Source organism: Schistosoma haematobium, chromosome ZW (genome assembly GCF_000699445.3).
Source record: "Schistosoma haematobium chromosome ZW, whole genome shotgun sequence".
NCBI classification, from domain to species: Eukaryota; Metazoa; Platyhelminthes; class Trematoda; order Strigeidida; family Schistosomatidae; genus Schistosoma; species Schistosoma haematobium.
In genome coordinates, this window is record NC_067195.1 from 29758673 (window position 1) to 29779098 (window position 20426).

At 32.9% G+C, this 20426-nt stretch overlaps 1 protein-coding gene across 1 annotated transcript in view; it reads right to left on the reverse strand.

The window, feature by feature from the left end:
- Positions 1 to 20426, reverse strand: part of TENM2 (Teneurin-2) — a 152594-nt gene that overhangs the window by 45910 nt on the left and 86258 nt on the right. The window contains exons 8-13 of the mRNA XM_051210976.1: positions 16395 to 16496; positions 15224 to 15418; positions 9433 to 9750; positions 8332 to 8532; positions 6592 to 6744; positions 759 to 1002 (exon numbers count right to left, since the gene is read on the reverse strand). Coding sequence (XP_051071001.1) covers positions 759 to 1002; positions 6592 to 6744; positions 8332 to 8532; positions 9433 to 9750; positions 15224 to 15418; positions 16395 to 16496 — 1213 coding nt within the window. The remainder of the gene's footprint in view (positions 1 to 758; positions 1003 to 6591; positions 6745 to 8331; positions 8533 to 9432; positions 9751 to 15223; positions 15419 to 16394; positions 16497 to 20426) is intronic.

Consider the following 20426-nt stretch of genomic DNA (forward strand, 5'->3'; position numbering starts at 1 on the left):
GGAAATCTAGGGGCGATCAAACTAAAAACGTGGCATCAGTCTATGAAGTTACTGACTGTTGGCCCAATCCATGTTAGTAAATCCAGACTACTTGGTTAGGGTCTGTGCAGTAAACACAATCAGTAGTTAAAGATTTCGTACAACATAGATCGGAATCCCTCACAATAAAACATGCGTTCACTCTATCTACTTCCCGATTTAATACCCGAATTCCTTTATTTATTCCTTTCCATCATGTCATTTGGGATCATTTTATCAATGTTCGGTTTTTCTTAGTGTTACTGTCACTAAATTATTGAGATCTTTTTTCGCAGCTCTTGTTATATTCATTTCGTCGTTCTGAAATGATCTGAATAGTTGGGTCAATGAACATCTACGCTGTTGGGTGAATTAAATTCTTGAAGCTGAAACATAATACATAAACTTTGAGTAAAATAATCAAATTGAAGGTCCATTAATAAAAATAATTTATTTGCTTGGAAAAAGTCTTCAAAATTTTTATGGCCATCAAAACTTATTGAATTAAACGCCAAGAGAAGAAATAAATATTAACATCAGTAACAGAATAGATAAATAAATCAACAAATAAATAAATAAGAATACGAAAATAAATAACCAAAGAATTTTAAAACGAAAATAAGATCGAATTTAAGTAAAATAACAACAGCAGTGGAAGGTGACGGAAATCTAAAGGTACAAGTTGAGAAGTAACTTTTTCTATTAAAAAAACCCAACATATTAACAGAAATTGTTCTAACCTGGGATCAAAGTTCTCTACAACAATACGTTCACGTCTTAGAAGGAATTCTAATTGGCCATAAAATGCACTGTCCAAGGGTGCAATCGGTGTAATTAATAAGTAATAATCAAATGATTCACTATGTGCACAACTTTGTTGAGCGTTATCAGCAGCTAGACCACCAGCATTTGGACCAAGTTTAATGAGTCGGTCACAATGTGTCGATGTACAGCAATCGGGATCTAAACAATCAACAAGATCATCTAACCGAGAAAAAGGAAATAGAGGACAAGAGGAAAACAGTATTTAGTATGATTAAGTGTGGATAGTTTACATATCTGTATAAAAAACACTTATTGAACAATAATGTGTGTGTGTGCTTGAAGGGAGGGATCCCTTTCCAGTGATTTCATTCGCCAAGCTGTGCAGTAAAAAATAATATACAGGTTTTTTGGTAAAAAGAAGGATAACAACAATATAAATATTCGTTGGTTATTAACAATAGTTTATCAAATGTATAATAACGAAAAGGAACAAAAATATCGCAAATTGTTTTTGTTAAAAGACTGAAACGGAACAACTATGGAGCTTAAAGAAATTAGTCAATACGGCCGAAACAAACGACAAAACGGACAACTACAAAGACTGGTTATACAGCATGCTAAACTAGATTTCTCAGCGAAATATAATTAAAAAGAAATTCGGAACAGAAATCGATAGATCTACACTTCATAGAGGCGGTGCTTGATTTGATTCATGGTTATCAGCATTTCGCAACTAAATAGCATGAATAATAAAGAACACTTTTTATACCATTTCAATAGTTTAATGTGTTTTAGTTCGAATAATTATAAAGTAAAGTTTACCTATATACTCAACTGGTTAGTAATCTATATTTATATATATATGGGATGGTGTATATTTTGATTCATACCTATTTCTTGTCTTCAAACTTAAGTAACAGGTTGGGCTCGTATACATGACTACCATTAACGAAATCAGGAGGCCAACTTACATAGATTCAATGAATACATGCTTGGTATCATAAGTGAATAAGTTGTCATATACAACACAAGGATGATGTTTGGCACGGACTTAGATGGTAAGCTCACAGTAACAGGGATTTTATTGATGAAAGAGGTCAGGAAATCAGAAACAAACATTATGTAGGAGCCTTGGAAAATAACAATACTAGTAATAATAACTACTATTACAGTAATTTTCTGAATGTAATTTGATTTACATTATGTAGTGGACATTACGATTTACAAAAACAGATGACAGAGAGGCATCTTTATGTGCTTTTTTATTATAATAAGAGACATAACAATTAATGAACGAATTGTGTCTTTTTTTTCGTATAAATGAGTGTTATTGTCAATTTATATATAAATAGACATCTCATAATAATGGGCATAAAATTCCAACAATTTGCAAATAATAATTAGTCTCATAAGAGATACATATTTCCTAAATTATCAGTTGTATAAATTAAGAGATATTATCAATGTTTGTACATTTTGTAAGAACGTATGGGTAAATAACGGTACTATAAACAACAAGAGAAAAACCAGTCCATAAAAAAGACCAAATAAGCTTATACTGAACTACATTTAGCAGGCTTTAAATATTTACAGAATTATTTAAAGGAAATACTTAAAGTTCACTAGTGAGTCACAGGTGAACAGAACTAATCGGTTAATTAACCAAAGGAATAAAAGATAGTTTGATTCTGAGTAACTAAACTAATTGTTTGTTTTCTATGTAGATATTATGGTTATATAACTTACGTTATTCTTGAGCTAAAAATTATGATAAAAGTCGATAAATGTAAACATTAAACAGTATAAATCATGGATCAACTTTACCTAGATAACGTGGTAGGTGAGCAATCTGCTAAGCCGTCTAAATCGGGACAATAAGGTCGTCTAGTGCAACCTGATTTACAATAACTATCTAGATGCTAAACTCATTCAGTAATGTTCGCATGCAATATTGCTTAACCCAGAGATGTTAATTGCACAGAATCCTCGTGACTCATATTTTACACTTGAATGGTTTTAGATGTATAATTATCAGAAAGACGTTTGAAAAATACAAAATTTAATCGACTGGGGTTCAACAATCATTAGACAAATTGTATATAGGATAAGTACATTTTAAACCAGAAGTAACTGGAATTTAATTTAAGTTGAACAGAGATCTGATATACATTAGGATGAAATATTAGGTCAGTTAATATTGACTGAATGAACCGTCGTTAACCACACTGAATTATACGAATGTTCGAGGTATAAAGATATCGTAGGTAAATATATTTGTGCTTTTTCCTACATATGCATAAAGAAATCGGAAAATAATCAAATAAGTGTCAATATATACGTGAAAAGAATATTGTTAAACATAGGCTGTTAGCTATAAAAAAGTGATGAACATATGTTTCGTACTTATTATCTGAAGGTAGCTCAAGCTTCTTTAGTGGGAAGAGAAATTAAGCACTTTGTTTGTACGTGGTAGTTGAAGTCTATCGATCAACTACAGAAATTAACTGGGCGGCTGTGAACCCTCGAGATGAAAAAAGATATTGTACTATCTATCGTATGGTTGTACTACCTGAGTGAAAAACGTTTTATCAGTTATTGGAAAAAAAGCAGTATCCCGGTTACAGTTCGTTGGCTAGTCTGTATAAATATGAAGATATCACTGCAGTCCATGGGAATTAAATATTCAAGCACGGATTTTTGTCATTTATGAAGACATTATTATTTTCTACATGAATGAAATAAAAATAGCTAACATTTAATTTACTACTAGAAAGACGATCATTTGAGATCAAGGAACAGCCTAAGTAGATTGGTTTATTATTCGTATCACAATAAAATTATATCTATAACTTGTATTAGCTAGTACATTTATCATTAAGTTGTATAATTTTGTCAATAACATGAAGTTCGTAGATTAACGCATGGCTAACTAAGCAAAATATTTTCTCCTAAACGTTATAGAATAGTTAAGCAATAAAACAAATGTCAAATGTGAGTGCTTATGTTCAAATATACAGATAATCTACACAGGGAGTTGTCACTGAAAATGAATTATGTACAGACACTGTCAGAAAAGTAGAATATATATATATATATATATATATATATATATATATATATATATATATATATATATATATATATATATGGGAGAGTGACTGGAAATATCTAATTGATTGTTTCTACACTTTTCCCTTCGATGCAATGACAGTGCGAAAAAATTTTTAAAAAAAGGTTTTTTTTTGAGGTAAATGAATTAATGATTTATACAGAGTTTGATCTATTCAGTGTTTCCTTTGGGTTATTCAAGAATAATAGTTTACTTGCCTATACCAAAAATAAATCCATCTATGATTATTTAATTATAGATTTCAGTTTAACAATGTATGTTACGACACCCATACAAGTAGTTCGTTTACATGTTAAGTTAATAAAACCAAAAAAATTTGTTGGGAGAAACAATAAGTACCGGATATTTGCTTGTTCATCTTTAGAAACAAGTGTCATTTATATCCACTAAAACCTAGCAAGAATAGTAACGGTTAATTTACTAGTCCTGTGCTATTCGTAGATTAATAATAATGAAATTTGAGGATGTCGTAAACTCTAATATGATTTAATAGTTCAAATTTTAACTGACTTAATAGTCAACTTAAGAGTTCTGTTCAACACCTACATTGATGACTACTACCAAGATGTAGTGTATTGAAATGAAACAACAGATTTATGAGTGGTATTTTAAAACTGGAAATTCATTTCTACATCACAATATAAAATTATTAGATTTTTTGTTTCAAAAACTCTTAACCCACTGTTAATGTATAACTAAGTAATTGGTAAGAACAACTACTAAAATTAACTAGTCTCAAGATCATTTATTTATTATGAAATAAATTTAGATGAACACCACAGATTTTTGAAGGATAGAAAAAACACCAAATACATTTTATTTTGTCTTGACACTCGTTTTCAAAACGACATGGAGTCAACTGGGAGATAGGCTCGTATTGAACAAGAATATTAGACTAAAAAATCGTAGCCAATACAGTGTGACAAGTATTATATATATATATATATATATATATATATATATATATATATATATATATATATATATATATATATATATATATATATATATATCAGAAGAATGAGATAGATCATACACATTTACATATATACACGTATGATGAATTTTTTCCCAACTATTTAGCTTTTTTTTTAATGCTAACTGTCAACATCCTATATTGACAGAAAGATATATTTCCAATCAGTACACGATAATAAAATAGTTCCATATTCGATCAGTCATAAGGAACATTTTCCATGCATATAGTAACAAGATATTTTATAAGAAAATGTTTTATTTTTATATAAGCAAAAGATCAATTTTTATAAAAAGGACTCCGTTTACGTTCATTAGTTTTGTTTATAGGTAGGGCTGGTAATATATGTGTATAAAGTACTGAATGTGCGACCCTTTGTACAGAATACTGAATGGTTCGAGATACTACTCATGCTATTATTATCTTATTGCTGTCATGATGATGGTGATGTTTATAGGACAAATATGAACCGTAATAATAATGTAGATAGATTATAAAGAAATTAATTAACATAATGTCAATGAATAATTATGGGACAGTATGAGATGTAATTGCGAAGTCACTACTCAGAAAACAAAGCAATTGACTTCTAACCATTAGTTCGCACGTTTGAATCCAACAGTACTAGTTACTTGGATTTGAGAGGCCGAGTATTATTGCTAGTTCAAATACAAATAGTATGAATAATAGCTGAGTACACGAATGTTACAAACCCATAACATGCAGAGGAATATTTTGAAATTTTTATTTTGTTTCACAATGAAAAAAATAGTTATATTCAGCTCTATATACGTGTATTTGTCATGTCTCTTCTTACCCATCCAACAAGTAAGAAGCATTGACTTCTCGTAATTTTGTTACGTCCGGTGTATTTCGAGTGGTTTATAACCAACAATATAACCCCAAATTTCCTGGTACGGCCGGAGGTGGGGAGAGCCCGCCCTCCCTCTTGAAATGCCCTCACATAGCCACGAGTATACGACCACTGTCGGGGAAGTCCTACTCACTGCCTTATCACGGATGGTGTATTGTTTGCGAAATTGAGAGGACAAAAAGCGAATGTTTGGAGAATCATCCTAGGGGAGTTGGAAGATCCTGATTCCAAACCATTGATGTACATGGGCTCCAGAACAAATGGCGTATGAACTTATTGTTGGTCACCGGCTACCATGAAACTGCAGCTCCACTGCCTTGTGGATTAGACTTCTACGTCAAGGCTCGGGGAGTGGCCCTCTAAGAAAACCACCTGCTTCTGTTTGGGAGCCCAGGCAGTATCCCAGCCCTTACATAAATCGAATGATAAAGTCTGGCGTATATATGTTTGGTGCTCTCTTGTATCAATGTTTGTGTAGTTAAATAGTGAATAATAATAATAAACCAATAATGTTCTTGACAGAAATATTACAAATAAGCAAATAAAATCATTCGCTTCGTGTTATATTTTAATAATGACCTAGATTTTGAGAGATTCCCTGTGATACTAAAAAAAGACAGACTAGCTTGGATCTGATTGCCGAGGGAAACGTTGGAGTTATTATTAAATCTATCAATCACTGAGACTTGTACGAATATAATTTCCTTTTTAATATATTCTATTAACTCGGCGTCCAATTATTGTGAGACTGTTTGTCCAAACTTAGACGGTTCTTGTATCTTTGATACTATTTAAAAACTTAAAGGCTATTTAATAGACTAAATTTACCATGATCATTATCTATTCCATCATCACATATTGTTTCGATTTGTCGTTGACACGCACTACCTGACCAACCAGGAGAACATTGACAATAATAAAAATTAGTTAATGTATTCATGATGCATTGACCGTGTCCATTACAATGATCTGGGCAACCATCTACAAATAAGTAAAGAATAAAAGAACAGCTTGCATGATCTCCGCAACAGGTTCACTAAGTATATGGACGTAAGATGAAAAATGAGAGGGAACAACAAAGATTCATTTTTATACTCTAATATAGTTGCAAAATACGGAAATTTTGAAGATAATTTGTAAGGCCAATTGAGAAACTGAATCAAACAGCTAGCAAAAATCACCATTTAATCGATATTACATTTAGCACAATTTAGGAATATATATTATGCTGCATACATGATACCCTACTAAATAGAATGGAATATCTTCAAGGTAATATCATTGGCTTAACATTTTTATTTCGGATTTGTATTTAACATGTTAATGTTCACAGTTATTAGAGGATAAACGTTAGACGACTCGACTGATTATCTCAAATCGGTGAACAGGCTATGAACATTTGTCAGCAGAAGAAAAAGGAACAGGGGAAAGGAAGGTAGAAATTGAGGTGAACAAAAATCAACCAATTAACTAGAAAGTAACAATCGAAGTTCATTCGGTAGGCATTGCCATTTTTACCCAAGTGATGGGGAGACAGAACAGTAAACGAATAAAGATAAAGATTAACGAGGATATTGAAAGGTAACTATATGAATAATAAGTTATTGTTGTTGAGTATTGTCTAATTTTACTCAAAATATTTGATTTTTATTCGTTAAAAGAATTTCCAGTAGATGTTTAAAACAAGAGTAAATTTCATTGAATAAAAAAATATTAGCCCAGAACAAAAATCAAAAATACGTAAGATCATACTATCGAACATAAATTCACCTGAAACAATCATCTATCATCGTCCAAACTATTCAGAAAACATTATGTTCTGTTAGAATTTTTATCAGAGAGCACTATTGTCCGAGTGTTCAAAATTAATTTCTAAAAACCCAAACTAAGTATTACATCTAGGAGTATAAGTACTGCAAAACTACCTAATAAATGAGTGCGGAGCACCGATGAACATTACCTCATCTACCTGATTCAGGTTAAATACTTTAAGTGATCTTATGACATTGTCACATATTCTTCTTAACGACAGTCACTACAGTGAAGTGTTTCGATCAACTAAATTAAATGCAAATTTAGGTTAAAACATTAAGTTAGAGTCTGATGTAGGTTGTGGCTACTTGGTCAAATGGAAATTTATGCTAAGTCATAAGTTGTATATAACAGGTTGGATATTTGAAAATATACTACCAATATACACTCCCTTATCAGAATCTAACAAAAGTTGAAGATATAATTAATGCTCTTCCAAAAGGTCAAGGTTCTACCTGCTTTTCCCAAGTTTGGTATTAGCAACCTGATTCCTATTTTTCAATTGATGTAATAGATAGCGAACACCTGTATGATTCACATGCCTACAGATAAACATTCAGTTACTGTGTTTACCAAAAGATCAGAGAATGTCGATCAAATGTCTTTTTGGATAATTTATAAATTAAATTCAAAAAGGAAAATTGTCTGGCTAATTAGTGTCACAAACAGATGAGTATTTCATGTCAATACATCTCCTACATTATTCACATACTTTTTCGTTCACAATGCAAAATAAGAGAACGATTAGAAAATTACCTAATGTACAGTATTTTCCATTCCAACCGACTTTACAAATACATGTACCATTAGTACAATGTCCATTTATAAAACAACGAGTATCGCATCGTTTTGTAGAACAATCGGAACCTGTCCAACCAGAAAAGCATCGGCATACAGGCTGATCATAACCATCCATATATTCACATACACCGTGGGAACTACAGTCGAGTGTGCATTCTGAAAACAAAACAGGGAAAATGCTAATAGCAGATTTAAAGATAATTGCATAGTTTTCTTACGAGTAATGGTTTCATGACGTTATAAGTTGAAATTTAGGTTCAATCATCTAACGTTTTTTGCTCGTGTTGCTCATACACAATACAGGGTGATTTTGTAAACAGCTTAAGATATTCGTTGTATTTGACAGTAACTATCAGTTAACTTTACGACTTCCATTTCATTGTATTTGCGAGTTATTAAGAAGACGAAAAATATTTTGCTATATATAATTTATAGTTACAACAAATTTTCTTAAATTTATCAGTTAACATATATTGACAAACATTGCGTGTAACATTCGCTTACATTAGATGAACTAACGTGCTATAAATGATTATTTCCTTAGCAATCATATTTCAAGCTGCAATACAACATATGTTTGTATATGAAGCTTTTACTGATCACTTGTTATGAGGTCACTATTAAAAGTAATAAGAACATGATTCAAAACACTGGTTAAAATTCGAGTGATTAAATACTAGATAAATAGAGTGCTGGTTACCTGAACATATACGTCGTCTGTAATAATAATATTAAACGACTCAAATAAATACTAAGATATTCAAGCATATTACTTTTAAAACTACGAAATATAACCTTTCTATCTAAAGCTAAGGATTTCTAACTTGATTAAATCACACAGATAAGTTTACATTACACCAAATCGATTTTACTGAGGTAAAAATTATTTATTTAAGTTACATAAACAACTAGAGCATCCCATTATTTTTTGTTGTTGGTAGTTTGATCAAATGGAGAGACGAAATAGGAATAAGAAGAAAGAACTGACAGAAAATAAAGTATGACATAATTAACAGGAATAAATAAGATTTGAAATATTCATAGAAACAAATTTACCTTGTTCTGATGCTGCATCCAACAACAACCTAACAGGTGCGGATGATAATCCCATCGCTCGTACAGACGATGAAGAAGGAGAAGACAGTGACTTCATCATTAATCGGTTAAACATTTTATTATTATTATTATTATCATTATTTCCATTACCCGTGTTACCAGAGGTAGATGCTCCATTAGACGGATGAATTAGTTCAGAATTTATTAAATGATTAGGTACAGGTAGCTCACAACCGATACCAGACCAACCATTGAAGCATCGACAATTTCCATTCATGCAAACTCCGTGACCAGAACAATTGAAAGAGATACACGTTCCTGAATCCGATAAATAATATGAAATGAAAATAAAACTTAAAATGGGTTTTTTAATGCGTTCTGTGGAACCTAGGCAAAAAAAGTTCAATCACGTCAGTGCAAAAATATTATTATTATTTGATCGATTGTTCAGTGTTTTCATTTAATTCAACTGGTCATTTACAGTCAGTGCGTGTTTGTGAGCAATGATTACTTAACCACATCGTGCCACAGTATCAACACCCGATTACGACGTCAAAGAACCTAACAAAACTGTAATAAATTCAATACATCCAAACTACAAGGATGAAAAAAGAATAACTTTATAAACGAGACGGTTAAAAAAGAGGCCAAAAGCATTTGTTTTAAACCTTTTTCATGTGTTAGATATATTTGCAAACGCGAATAATTTCAACTGTTTCATTTGCTTTCTTTTGGTATCCGATGTCCGCCTATCTCTATCTATTTCTCACTTTGATATGCAAACATAGAAACAACTACTTATTTCTGCTTCTTATTTCTTTCTACATTACATGTATGCCGACTTTATTATTTTGTTGTTTTTTAAAATTTAATTTTCCTAATGTAATGCTGGGTTTAGGCCCTGAAGAAATCTAGTAGTAGTACTAGTAGGAACTGAAAACTCCTACTTCATCTAATTTGATTTACAATTTATTGTATCAAAAAATAAATACATACATAAAATGGTAATTTATGGAAAAAGTGTTGATGTTAGAATTTCATGGTTGAGCATATGGGGAAACTAATAAAATAAGTTCTAATCAAATCAGAAATTATTTTCATTGTAATAAGTGATATTTCGTTAAACAAATCTCAAACAACCGAAGTGTCATGAAAAATAACAAACAAGACAGGATGGTTAACAGTGGGATCTACGATGCGTGTTTCATCTTATTAGGGATTTTCAGTAGGCTATACTTGGATCGTATTATCGATTTTCACACTGAGACTCGAAGCCAGTACTTATCGGTTCATACGAGAAAATTATAAACCTTATATATGCGGACACCATCTTCGATAAACCAGGCAGAAATGTTCATAAGGTTAGGTGATTATAAAGATAAAAGTTGCTTTTATTTGTTCAACTACTTCTTAAGTTCATTAGCCTATGTTGAATATTTGAATAGGATCCAAATATTTTCGATCTGTTGTATTTGAAGCAGGACTTGGAACAATAGTGCATCAACCAAAGTCTTAATACCATATCAGTTCAGCAAGGTAAAATCAACAAGATAAGTAGCAAAGTGGTTGAAATAAAAGTAACATTAGTGGTAGTAAAACATACAAAACATAGAGGATACCATCCGAAAAAAAGGAATGTAATGAGGGAATAAAGGTATGAAATAATTTTGAAACTGGAAATTTGGGAGGAAATAGAGCAAGAATACGACTTTGCGGAGGCGACCATATCACCTAAGGTCTACAACCGGTGATGGTGATTATCGCACTGAATTCAACTAGATGGTGGACGAGTACTAAAATGACTCAGGTCAACAGTTAACAAATTCACGGACTCATGCCATATTTTGGTTTGGCCACCTCTAGAACTCTGTTTATACACAGGCCAACAGTGAAAACCCAGGTAGGTAGTGGCTAGGAACCAGGTCAAATATAATAGCGATTAGAAAAAATGGACGTTCTGGTGGGGTTTTGTTGTTTGATGAAGAAAACAATGCCTAGACAAATATAAACAATTCGCGCAGTTAATATAACTAATATATTATTGTGGCATAAAACAGGAAAGAACAATCAAATTACGTAGGTAAAAGGGAATAATTCCACGAACAAGATGTACAATTATGTTAGGGATACAGAGGAATATACCAATAATTATCGTGTTAAGTCTAATGGTGACCTTGGACGTTAAATGGACATTTCCATTGGTCGATATTCATTTCACCTGTCAAATATTGTACAAATGTTGTTTTCTATTTTGTGGTACAATGTGGTCTGGTTGGTTGGTATATAAACAGAGTGTGTTTGAAATATAACGATTCATAACTCAGAGGCTGTGACTTGCGTTCTAGACTCAACTGGCTGGGCTAGACAGGGAAGCGGGACCAATCGGGACTCTAGGTCGTCCTTACGTGTTTTACGTGTCACTGATGTGATCGATAAATACGCTGCCCATCTAACCTGCAGTCCACCCGTTACAACAAATTATAAAGATGATAGTAACTGGAAACATTTGACCAATAAATCGACTAGTTAAAATTAGTATGAAATATCCATGTTCATTCATTAATATGTACCTATTCAAGTACTGTCATTCTATCAAACTTCCCTGCTATTGATGTTCATCAGTATAAAGATCCATGAGTTGATTAAAGCATGGAATATGGAACACAGAATTATTGGTCACTCATCTTATGTACGATATACTTTTGGTGATGATTTAATCTTTGTAATCTGTTTTCTTTACTTATTAGTTTTTTATTTATTTATTTTGAATTGATGACTATAATTCCGTATAGTAGGTATTTTTCGTAGCTGCCTAAATTATTTTATGTTTATTGGTTCATCGCTCTCTTGCTATGATATTTATCGCTTGCCTTTAAGGCCATGTAGATATATAATTACTTGGCTAGTTAAAACTCATACGACTTAACTGATAAATAATGGAAAGCATAAGACGATCTCTAATATTCATAAATCAATAAAGTTGAAGAGAAAACTAACTAGAACAACACATATAAGCGAACAATTGTTTTCAATTAGATTGTCATCAGGCTTTACTCTAATATGAATATTTATATATCAGAATATCAGAAAAACAAATCAACATTGGCTTGCCTAACGATAGTCTAAAGGAAATGCTCTTAAGATGCACGCTGAATGTACACTTTGTCTTCAGCAATACTTATTATAGACAAATAGACAGGATAGCCATGGGCTCGCCTCTAGGCCCGATTTTAGCTGACCTCTTCCTAGCAAAGCTAGAAAATGGACCTCTGAATGAGACTATTAAGAAACTTGATTTATATTGCCGCTACGTTAACACCTTCATTATCGTAGATCAAAACACCAGTAAGGAGGAACTCCTAGAACAGTTCAACAGTGTTCACCCAGCGATCACTTTCACTGGTGAAAGCGAGCGTGATAAGAAGCTGAACTTCCTTGACGTCACACTAAGCCGACGAAGTGACGGCACATTAAGTAGAAGCGTGTATGGAAGAAACCCCTCTTCATGCCAATATACTCACTTCTTCAGTTTCACACCTATCCGTTACAAGAGAGATTTGGTCAGGTGTCTCACTAGCAGAGCAAAAAAGATCTGTACAGTAGATACTCTAAGTCAGGAGCTTGAATTTATCAACAACTCACTGACCGAGATCGGCTACCCCAGTGCTTTCATTAAGAAGTACATGTATGGCATAATAAAGAAGTGGGAGATTTCGACTGTTCGTAAGAAACCTTTATACATTAAAGTGCAATTCAACGGGGATGTGGCTAGTGACACTCTGAAATGTAGGTTACCTAAAGTAATCACGAAGACATTCTACGCAGCCAATCTTGCGTTGACCTTCTCTTGTCGACCAGCGATGTCTACTCAAACGAAGGATAAGTTACCTGAGTTGGCCTCTTCTATGTGCATTTACAAATTCAGCTGCTCCTGTGGAGATAGCTATATAGGGCGTACTACCAGGCAACTTAACCAACGAATGAGTGAACATCTACCAACTTGGTACATGAAGGGCCAGATAAAATCTATTCGCAGTTCTATCTTGGCACATCTCATTGATAGCGTTCATGCTGTGCATAAATCGAAATCATTTCGAGTTATCTATCGTATACCTCCATCATTTCCCAACGGAGTTCGTTCACGCCTCTTACATATAGCTGAAGCCATTGGAATTCGTACATATAACCCCAATTTATGTGTACAGAAGAAATACGCGACCCCCCTATCCCTTCCATGGCCAGTTATAACTTAACTAACGAATCTTTTTTAAAGTTTTTTTATTATTATCATTATTTATTTTATTCTATTTTTGTTATCGTTAACCTTATTTTCACATCCATTATTTGTTTGTAATTTTCCGCCTCTTGCCGTTTGTATTCTTCACTATCTGATTATTTACACACATCTTATTACGTAATGATTTTAATGTTTTGTGATTACTATTCCTAGTCTATTTACCCATGTTTGTTTGACCTTCTATTTCCAACGTTTAACTATTAATAAGAGTTTTGTTATTGTATTTTATTATTCTCACTATTATCAGTTCACCTGTCTTCCTACTACTATCAACTTGTACTTTTACCTATTATGTGTAGAGAATTATTCTATTTCATTTTGATTATTGACCCGAATTGCCTTGATTAGTTTAAAAAATTTTGTATAAATATTCATGTATATTAGAGTAAAGCCTGATGACGATCTAATTGAAAACAATTGTTCGCTTATGTGTTATTCTAATTTTCACAATAGAAAACTAACTCTCCATGTGTAATTTTTTTCATGCAAAAATTTTTTTGAACGCTTATAATCATATTGATGCTTTAATTAGCAACCAATGTTTTTGAAATGAATCAATTCAAAAAGAAGGTAACTGAAATTACAGAAGACAAGGAATTTAATTCGATACTAACGGCGTTTGACGTCGTACAAATTAGATATTCTAGGTTTAATTAGAGAAGCATTCGAACAAAGGAGCTACTTAGTCATGCTTTCATTATTCATCATCAGAATCGATCACAATGGCGTCGGTGTATACACTCCCTGTCTTCCCTTAAACTAAGAGATTAAAATCACTTCATATCTTTCTTTCTACGAACCAATTCTTTCTTCCTGTACTATATCTCTATATGCAATCTTTCTCTTATATATTACCACCTTTGACCTAACCACTGCTATGAATCCGGTGTTCATCTTGTTGTGCTGATGCGGTTTGGCAACCTGGACCGATGCACATATGTGCCTGGTCCTACGTTGTAGCTGACTGACTGACTATTCATCATTAACAGTGGAAATCCTCTCCAAACTAATCACTAACGCTTTCTTTTTTCACTTACTATGTAATTATATTTCGATTTTATTATTTTATATTGATGCCATCCAGCATAATTATAAGTTTTGCCAGCAACTCTTACATGCTCATTGACGAGTGTCTGTGTGTGCATATAGGTGTGCAATAGAAAAGTATAAATGAATGGATATAAAAAAACTCAATGCATGTAAAAATATACACGTACAATCGACAGACAGTTAAGTGAAAATAATAGTCGTAGTGTGCAGAGAATTTATAAAATTACAAATTAGAAAAAAACAATTACATCAATAGGTTCCGTTTATTTAATGGTAGTAGGAGTTGTTGTTGTAAATAGATTAAACAGTTAACTAAGTAATTAACATATATGGTAAATGAAAATAAACAGAAGTCATTAAACATAATTACATCCAATCAGTTAAATATAAATTAATGAGCAACGATAACACAAGTATAGTTATTAATTAATTAAAATGACTTACGTGTCTGGCACAAATTTCCAGCATAACCTTCATAACACTGACATTCACCAACAACACAACGACCATTACCTGAACAGGTAGGATCTTCACATTCAGACCATAATGTCTGACACTCTTGACCTTTCCATTCAGGATAACATCGACAAGCACCAGATGCGTAATCACCATGCCCACTGCAAACTTTTGGTAACTCAGCTATAGTGATTGTTATTAGATTTTTATCAATAAAAATAATGAGATAAATGTATAAATACACATCAGGTTGAAAGATAAATACAAAATGTTTTTAATCGAAATTCTAGACACTAGACACAAAGGTCATTAGGAAAAAATTAATCACCAGAACAAATGAAAACATGTTTTAATGATAATGACTATTTGTAACCAACGGTAAATAGTTTAAACCAAATTAATAGAGGTACGTAGTAAACACATAAAAATGTAAACAGAGTTAAGCGAATAGCTTAAGATTTATGAACTTCATTCTGCCGGTCGGAAGCCACATACAGACCTTTGGAAGACAAGAATTCAAAAGTTTTTTTTTTATTTTTAAGATAGCTTTAATCAGGGATTAGCTGCTCAAATAGTCACTGAAAATCAGAGAGCATTAAAACTATGGAGAGATAGCCATCTAGTTCTCTAACTATTGATAACAGTCAGTGATAAAAGTCATTGAGAAAAAGTTTATTCATGTTGGTTTTGTGTTATTACACGAGTCACCCTGATTAACTTGAAAATAACCGTGCGTTAAATACACATCACTACTTCTAAACATTATTAAGTAGCTTAACATTATAAAGCGGATAAAGTAAGTATTCAGTTGTGATAAAAACAGGAAAACCATCTATCAGTCGATAAAACCAACAAGATATCTGGTTTATTTTGTTGCTTAAAATGTGAGTAAATAAAAAAATTATATCCAAAGAACAAAAGATTATGTTTGAAGACTGATTGAAAGTTAAAGCAATTCTAATATTTATATATAAATATGAGAAATAATAAAATTTTGTAGTTCAGCATCATTTTTTACCGCATTAAGGATAAAAAATTATGGAATTTCGATAAATGGGTTAAGATTTTAAAACATCCATATTATTGTCATCAAACATGGAAACATGAACACTATTTAACAGTATTGGAAAAAAACGAATTGATATATAGTTGCGCTTACCTATTGAACAATCTGGACCTTTGAATCCATTCACACAATCGCAAACACCACCATCACACACACCACGATTACTGCAATCATTTGGACAACCTCGTCGCATTACTGATCAAAAGTATACAAACGGAGAAGAGATTTTAGAAATATGACGAAAGATATATAATTAGATTTTTATATTCATTTAAAATAGAATGGTTTATAGACAGAAAACGTAATATGTAGGTAGCATTAAACATACATCATTTTATTGATCGTCATAATAGTCATAGTCGATTCGTGAAATCCATGAATAGCTAAAAAACTTCTGACAAACATTGAAATTCTATTTGAAGTAAAATACCAATAACAAAAGAAAAACTGTATTGTTTCATTGGTTCAAAATAACTTGGGGAGTTTTTGTGATTTCACTACGTTCTATGTACAACAAATTTTAATTTACGATAAATTATGAGGTCTGGATCAGAACGCGACTGAAATAAGTGAACTGACTCCAGCTGCGAATTCATAATATTCATTCAGGCATACATATGGATGGTGAGAAATAAATTTATGAATTTCGTAAAGCCATATTTCGTTTACATTGTTCATTTGAAGCGTTGTATAATCATTGTACAATAGCATGTCGAAGTTTGATAAAAAATAATGTTACTTTGAACAGTGTTGGATAAAATTTCATAATTTTACATTCAACTTTTGAAAATTATCAACAAAAAACAACGCTGTGACATTAGGATATTGAATGGAATATCAACTTGAATAATTGCTGACAAACAGGTTTATACAAGAATTTTGTTTCAGTATGATGATGATAATCTGGTGGGAAATACTGTCGCAAAATTTATGCACATCAGATTATCAATTTTTAATTGCAATAAATTAAGATTTAGGATATGTTTCTTCTTAACCAGAACAGTGAGTAAAGTACACGTTCTTAATTATGAAAAAACGGCTAAACGCAACGTTAGAGAATAGACTTCCCCATGATTTCAAGGTAATTATGGTTGTATAAATTTAGCATAGATAACTGAAACATAACGTTTCTCAAAATAGTGTTGAATGGTATACGTACTCGATGGCTCTAATAAAGCATGAACTGACAAATACACTTTGTTGGTCAAAAAACAATTGAAGATATCAACATAGCCATCAGACAAATCAAGAGCGGCAAAGCAGCGGGACCAGACAACGTTCCAGCAGAGGCACTGAAAGCAGATGTAGCAGTAACTGCAAAGGTAATGAACGTTCTTTCCAGCAAGATTTTGAATGAAGAACAAGTACCAACAGACTGGAAAGAAGGACACCTGATCAAGATTCCAAACAAAGGCGATCTCAGCAAGTGTGAGAGCTATAGAGGAATCACTCTTTTTTCAATACCAGGAAGTCTTCAACAGGGTATTGTTAAACAATATGGAGTCCGTAGACGCACAACGTCGAGACCAACAGGATCGATTACGTAGGGATCGATTGTGTAAAGACCAAATCGCAACACCACGAATCATTGTGGAACAATCAATTGAGTGGAATTCATTGCTCTATATCAACTTCATTGACTACAAGAAAGAATTTGACAGCATGGACAGGACAACACTGTGGAGGCTTCTTCGATACTACGGCGTGCCTCAGAAGATAGTCAATATCATACAAAATTCATATGATGGATTAAACTGCAAAGTCTTACATGGAGGAGAGTTGACAAAGTCGTTCGAAGTAAAGACCGGTGTCAGGCAAGGCTGTTTACTCTCACCCTTTCTCTTTCTCCTGGTGATCGACTGGATCATGAAGACGTCAACATCTGAGGGGAAGCATGGAATACAGTGGACGGCTAGGATGCAGCTGGACAATCTAGACTTCGCAGATGATCTGGCTCTTCTATCGCACACGCAACAACAAATGTAGAAGACGACCAGTGACGCAGCAGTAGTAGGTCTCAACATACACAAAGGGAAAAGCAACAACAACATGCAACAATCGAATCACACTTGACGGAGAAGATTTGGAAGATGTAAAAACCTTTACATATCTGGGCAGCATCATTGATGAACAGGGTGGATCTGATGCAGATGTGAAGGCGCGGATCGGCAAAGCAAGAGCAGCATATCTACAAGTGAAGAACATCTGGAACTCAAACCAACTGTAAACCAACACCAAAGTTAGAATTTTCAATACAAATGTCAAGGCAGTTCTATTGTATGGGGCGGAAACTTAGAGAACGACGAAAGCCATCATCCAGGTACATGTGTTTATGAAACAGCTGAGATTATTCTTTGATGCTCATCAGTGAGCTACCACTGAAATAGTTATATAGTTTAAAACAGAAACCTGGACTTATAAAGATTAATGCTTTAATATGATATTAGGACGCTAAATTTCATGGGGGAAGTTTTCATGTTTCTACCGTTAATATTGGTGAGAAAGAAGTCGTGAGTTATACATGAAAATAAAGCTTCAACAAAAATATAGACTTAATAATTGCTCGAAAAAATATGAAGTTAACTATATCTATCATCTTTTGCATCAACAGAAACAAAAAAAGAACCTAGGGTTGGGTAAAATGTGTAAAACTTATTATTACTAAGTGAAAGCAGAACTTTATTCCACCTGTAAAAAAATTAATCAAACTGATATTAGAGAAAAGTATTTGCAACTGAAAATATTGTTTGAAAAAAGTCCAACTGACAACAGATTTTCAATAACTTAGTTAATATTACTAGAATCTAATGGACTACACTCCACTTAAAAGTATAATGAACATATAGATTGCGCTTAAAATAACTCAAAAATGGATAAGCAAAGATGGATAGTAGCTAGCAATGGAATCCAGGACGCGCGTTCCGTCCTACTTGGGACTCGTCAAGTGGATGTACCTGCATCTTATAGTTGATATTCACCCTGGGACTCAAACCCAGTACCGTTTGCTTCAAACGCCATCGCGTTATCTACTTAGCTAGCTGGATTTCACTGCTAGCCACTATTCGTCTTTGCTTATAATGCTTTTGAATTAAGGCAATACGCCAATATGCCAATAAAAGACTGGTCAATTGTAACCTAAACATTAATGAGAATATCCAAGTACACGATGCCAAGTGAATTCAAAAACGGATAATTAACAAGTCTACCATTCAACCATCAATTTATACATACCGAGGATGGTTGAATATTAGACTTCAGTTGACTGATAACCAACAACTATTGTACTGTCTGTTCAAGTCATCATAATAATTCATTTAAATATTCAAATGGTCTTCTGAAAACAGAAAAAGTAGTCATAGAGCAGTTGGATAATTGATACTATATATTCCACCAGTGATCCATTAGAAATCGAGATGATATTTACTATCAAACAATTAGCGCATACACACACGCATACCTATAGGAATGAAATGTATGGTTAATGATTTGAGTTATTACACAATTGCTAATTTTGTAGTCACAGTGTTCCATAACCCATTAAAATGTTGCATATCATCAGGAAATGTCAATCAGACGAAAATATTATGAAGATAACGCATTAAATAGTTTTCAACTTTTTAGAGAGAAAACATTTATAACAAAAGTAAAAGAGTTCCGGTCTAGACTCATAATACAGAAAAAAGAAATTTTAAAAAGTTTATTTTTTGGGAACTGTAGAACGGCATTGAGGAAACAAAATACGAACACAAGCTAAAAAATATATATATAGTTTAGGTGGTCAATGGGGACTTGTAGGTCGCAAGCCAGATAACGGGGACCGCCTACTGCAAATGTGCGCAGACCATAACCTGTTTCTGACTGGAACTAACTTCCAACACAGTCATCTTCGATGTGCCATCTGGCGTCCTCTCTCTGCATCTCAAACGTGGACTCAGGTTGATCATATCGCGATCAGCTACTACTGGCATGGTTGTGTACAATATTGACGATTCTCTTAAAGTACCTATCTGGATTATGATCATGCCCTAATCTTACATTGCGTTTCAGTGGCCAACAAGTTCATCGTCCCAAACAAATCGATGTCAGCAAATTGGTTGCATCTTATGTTGCAACTAAATATCAAAC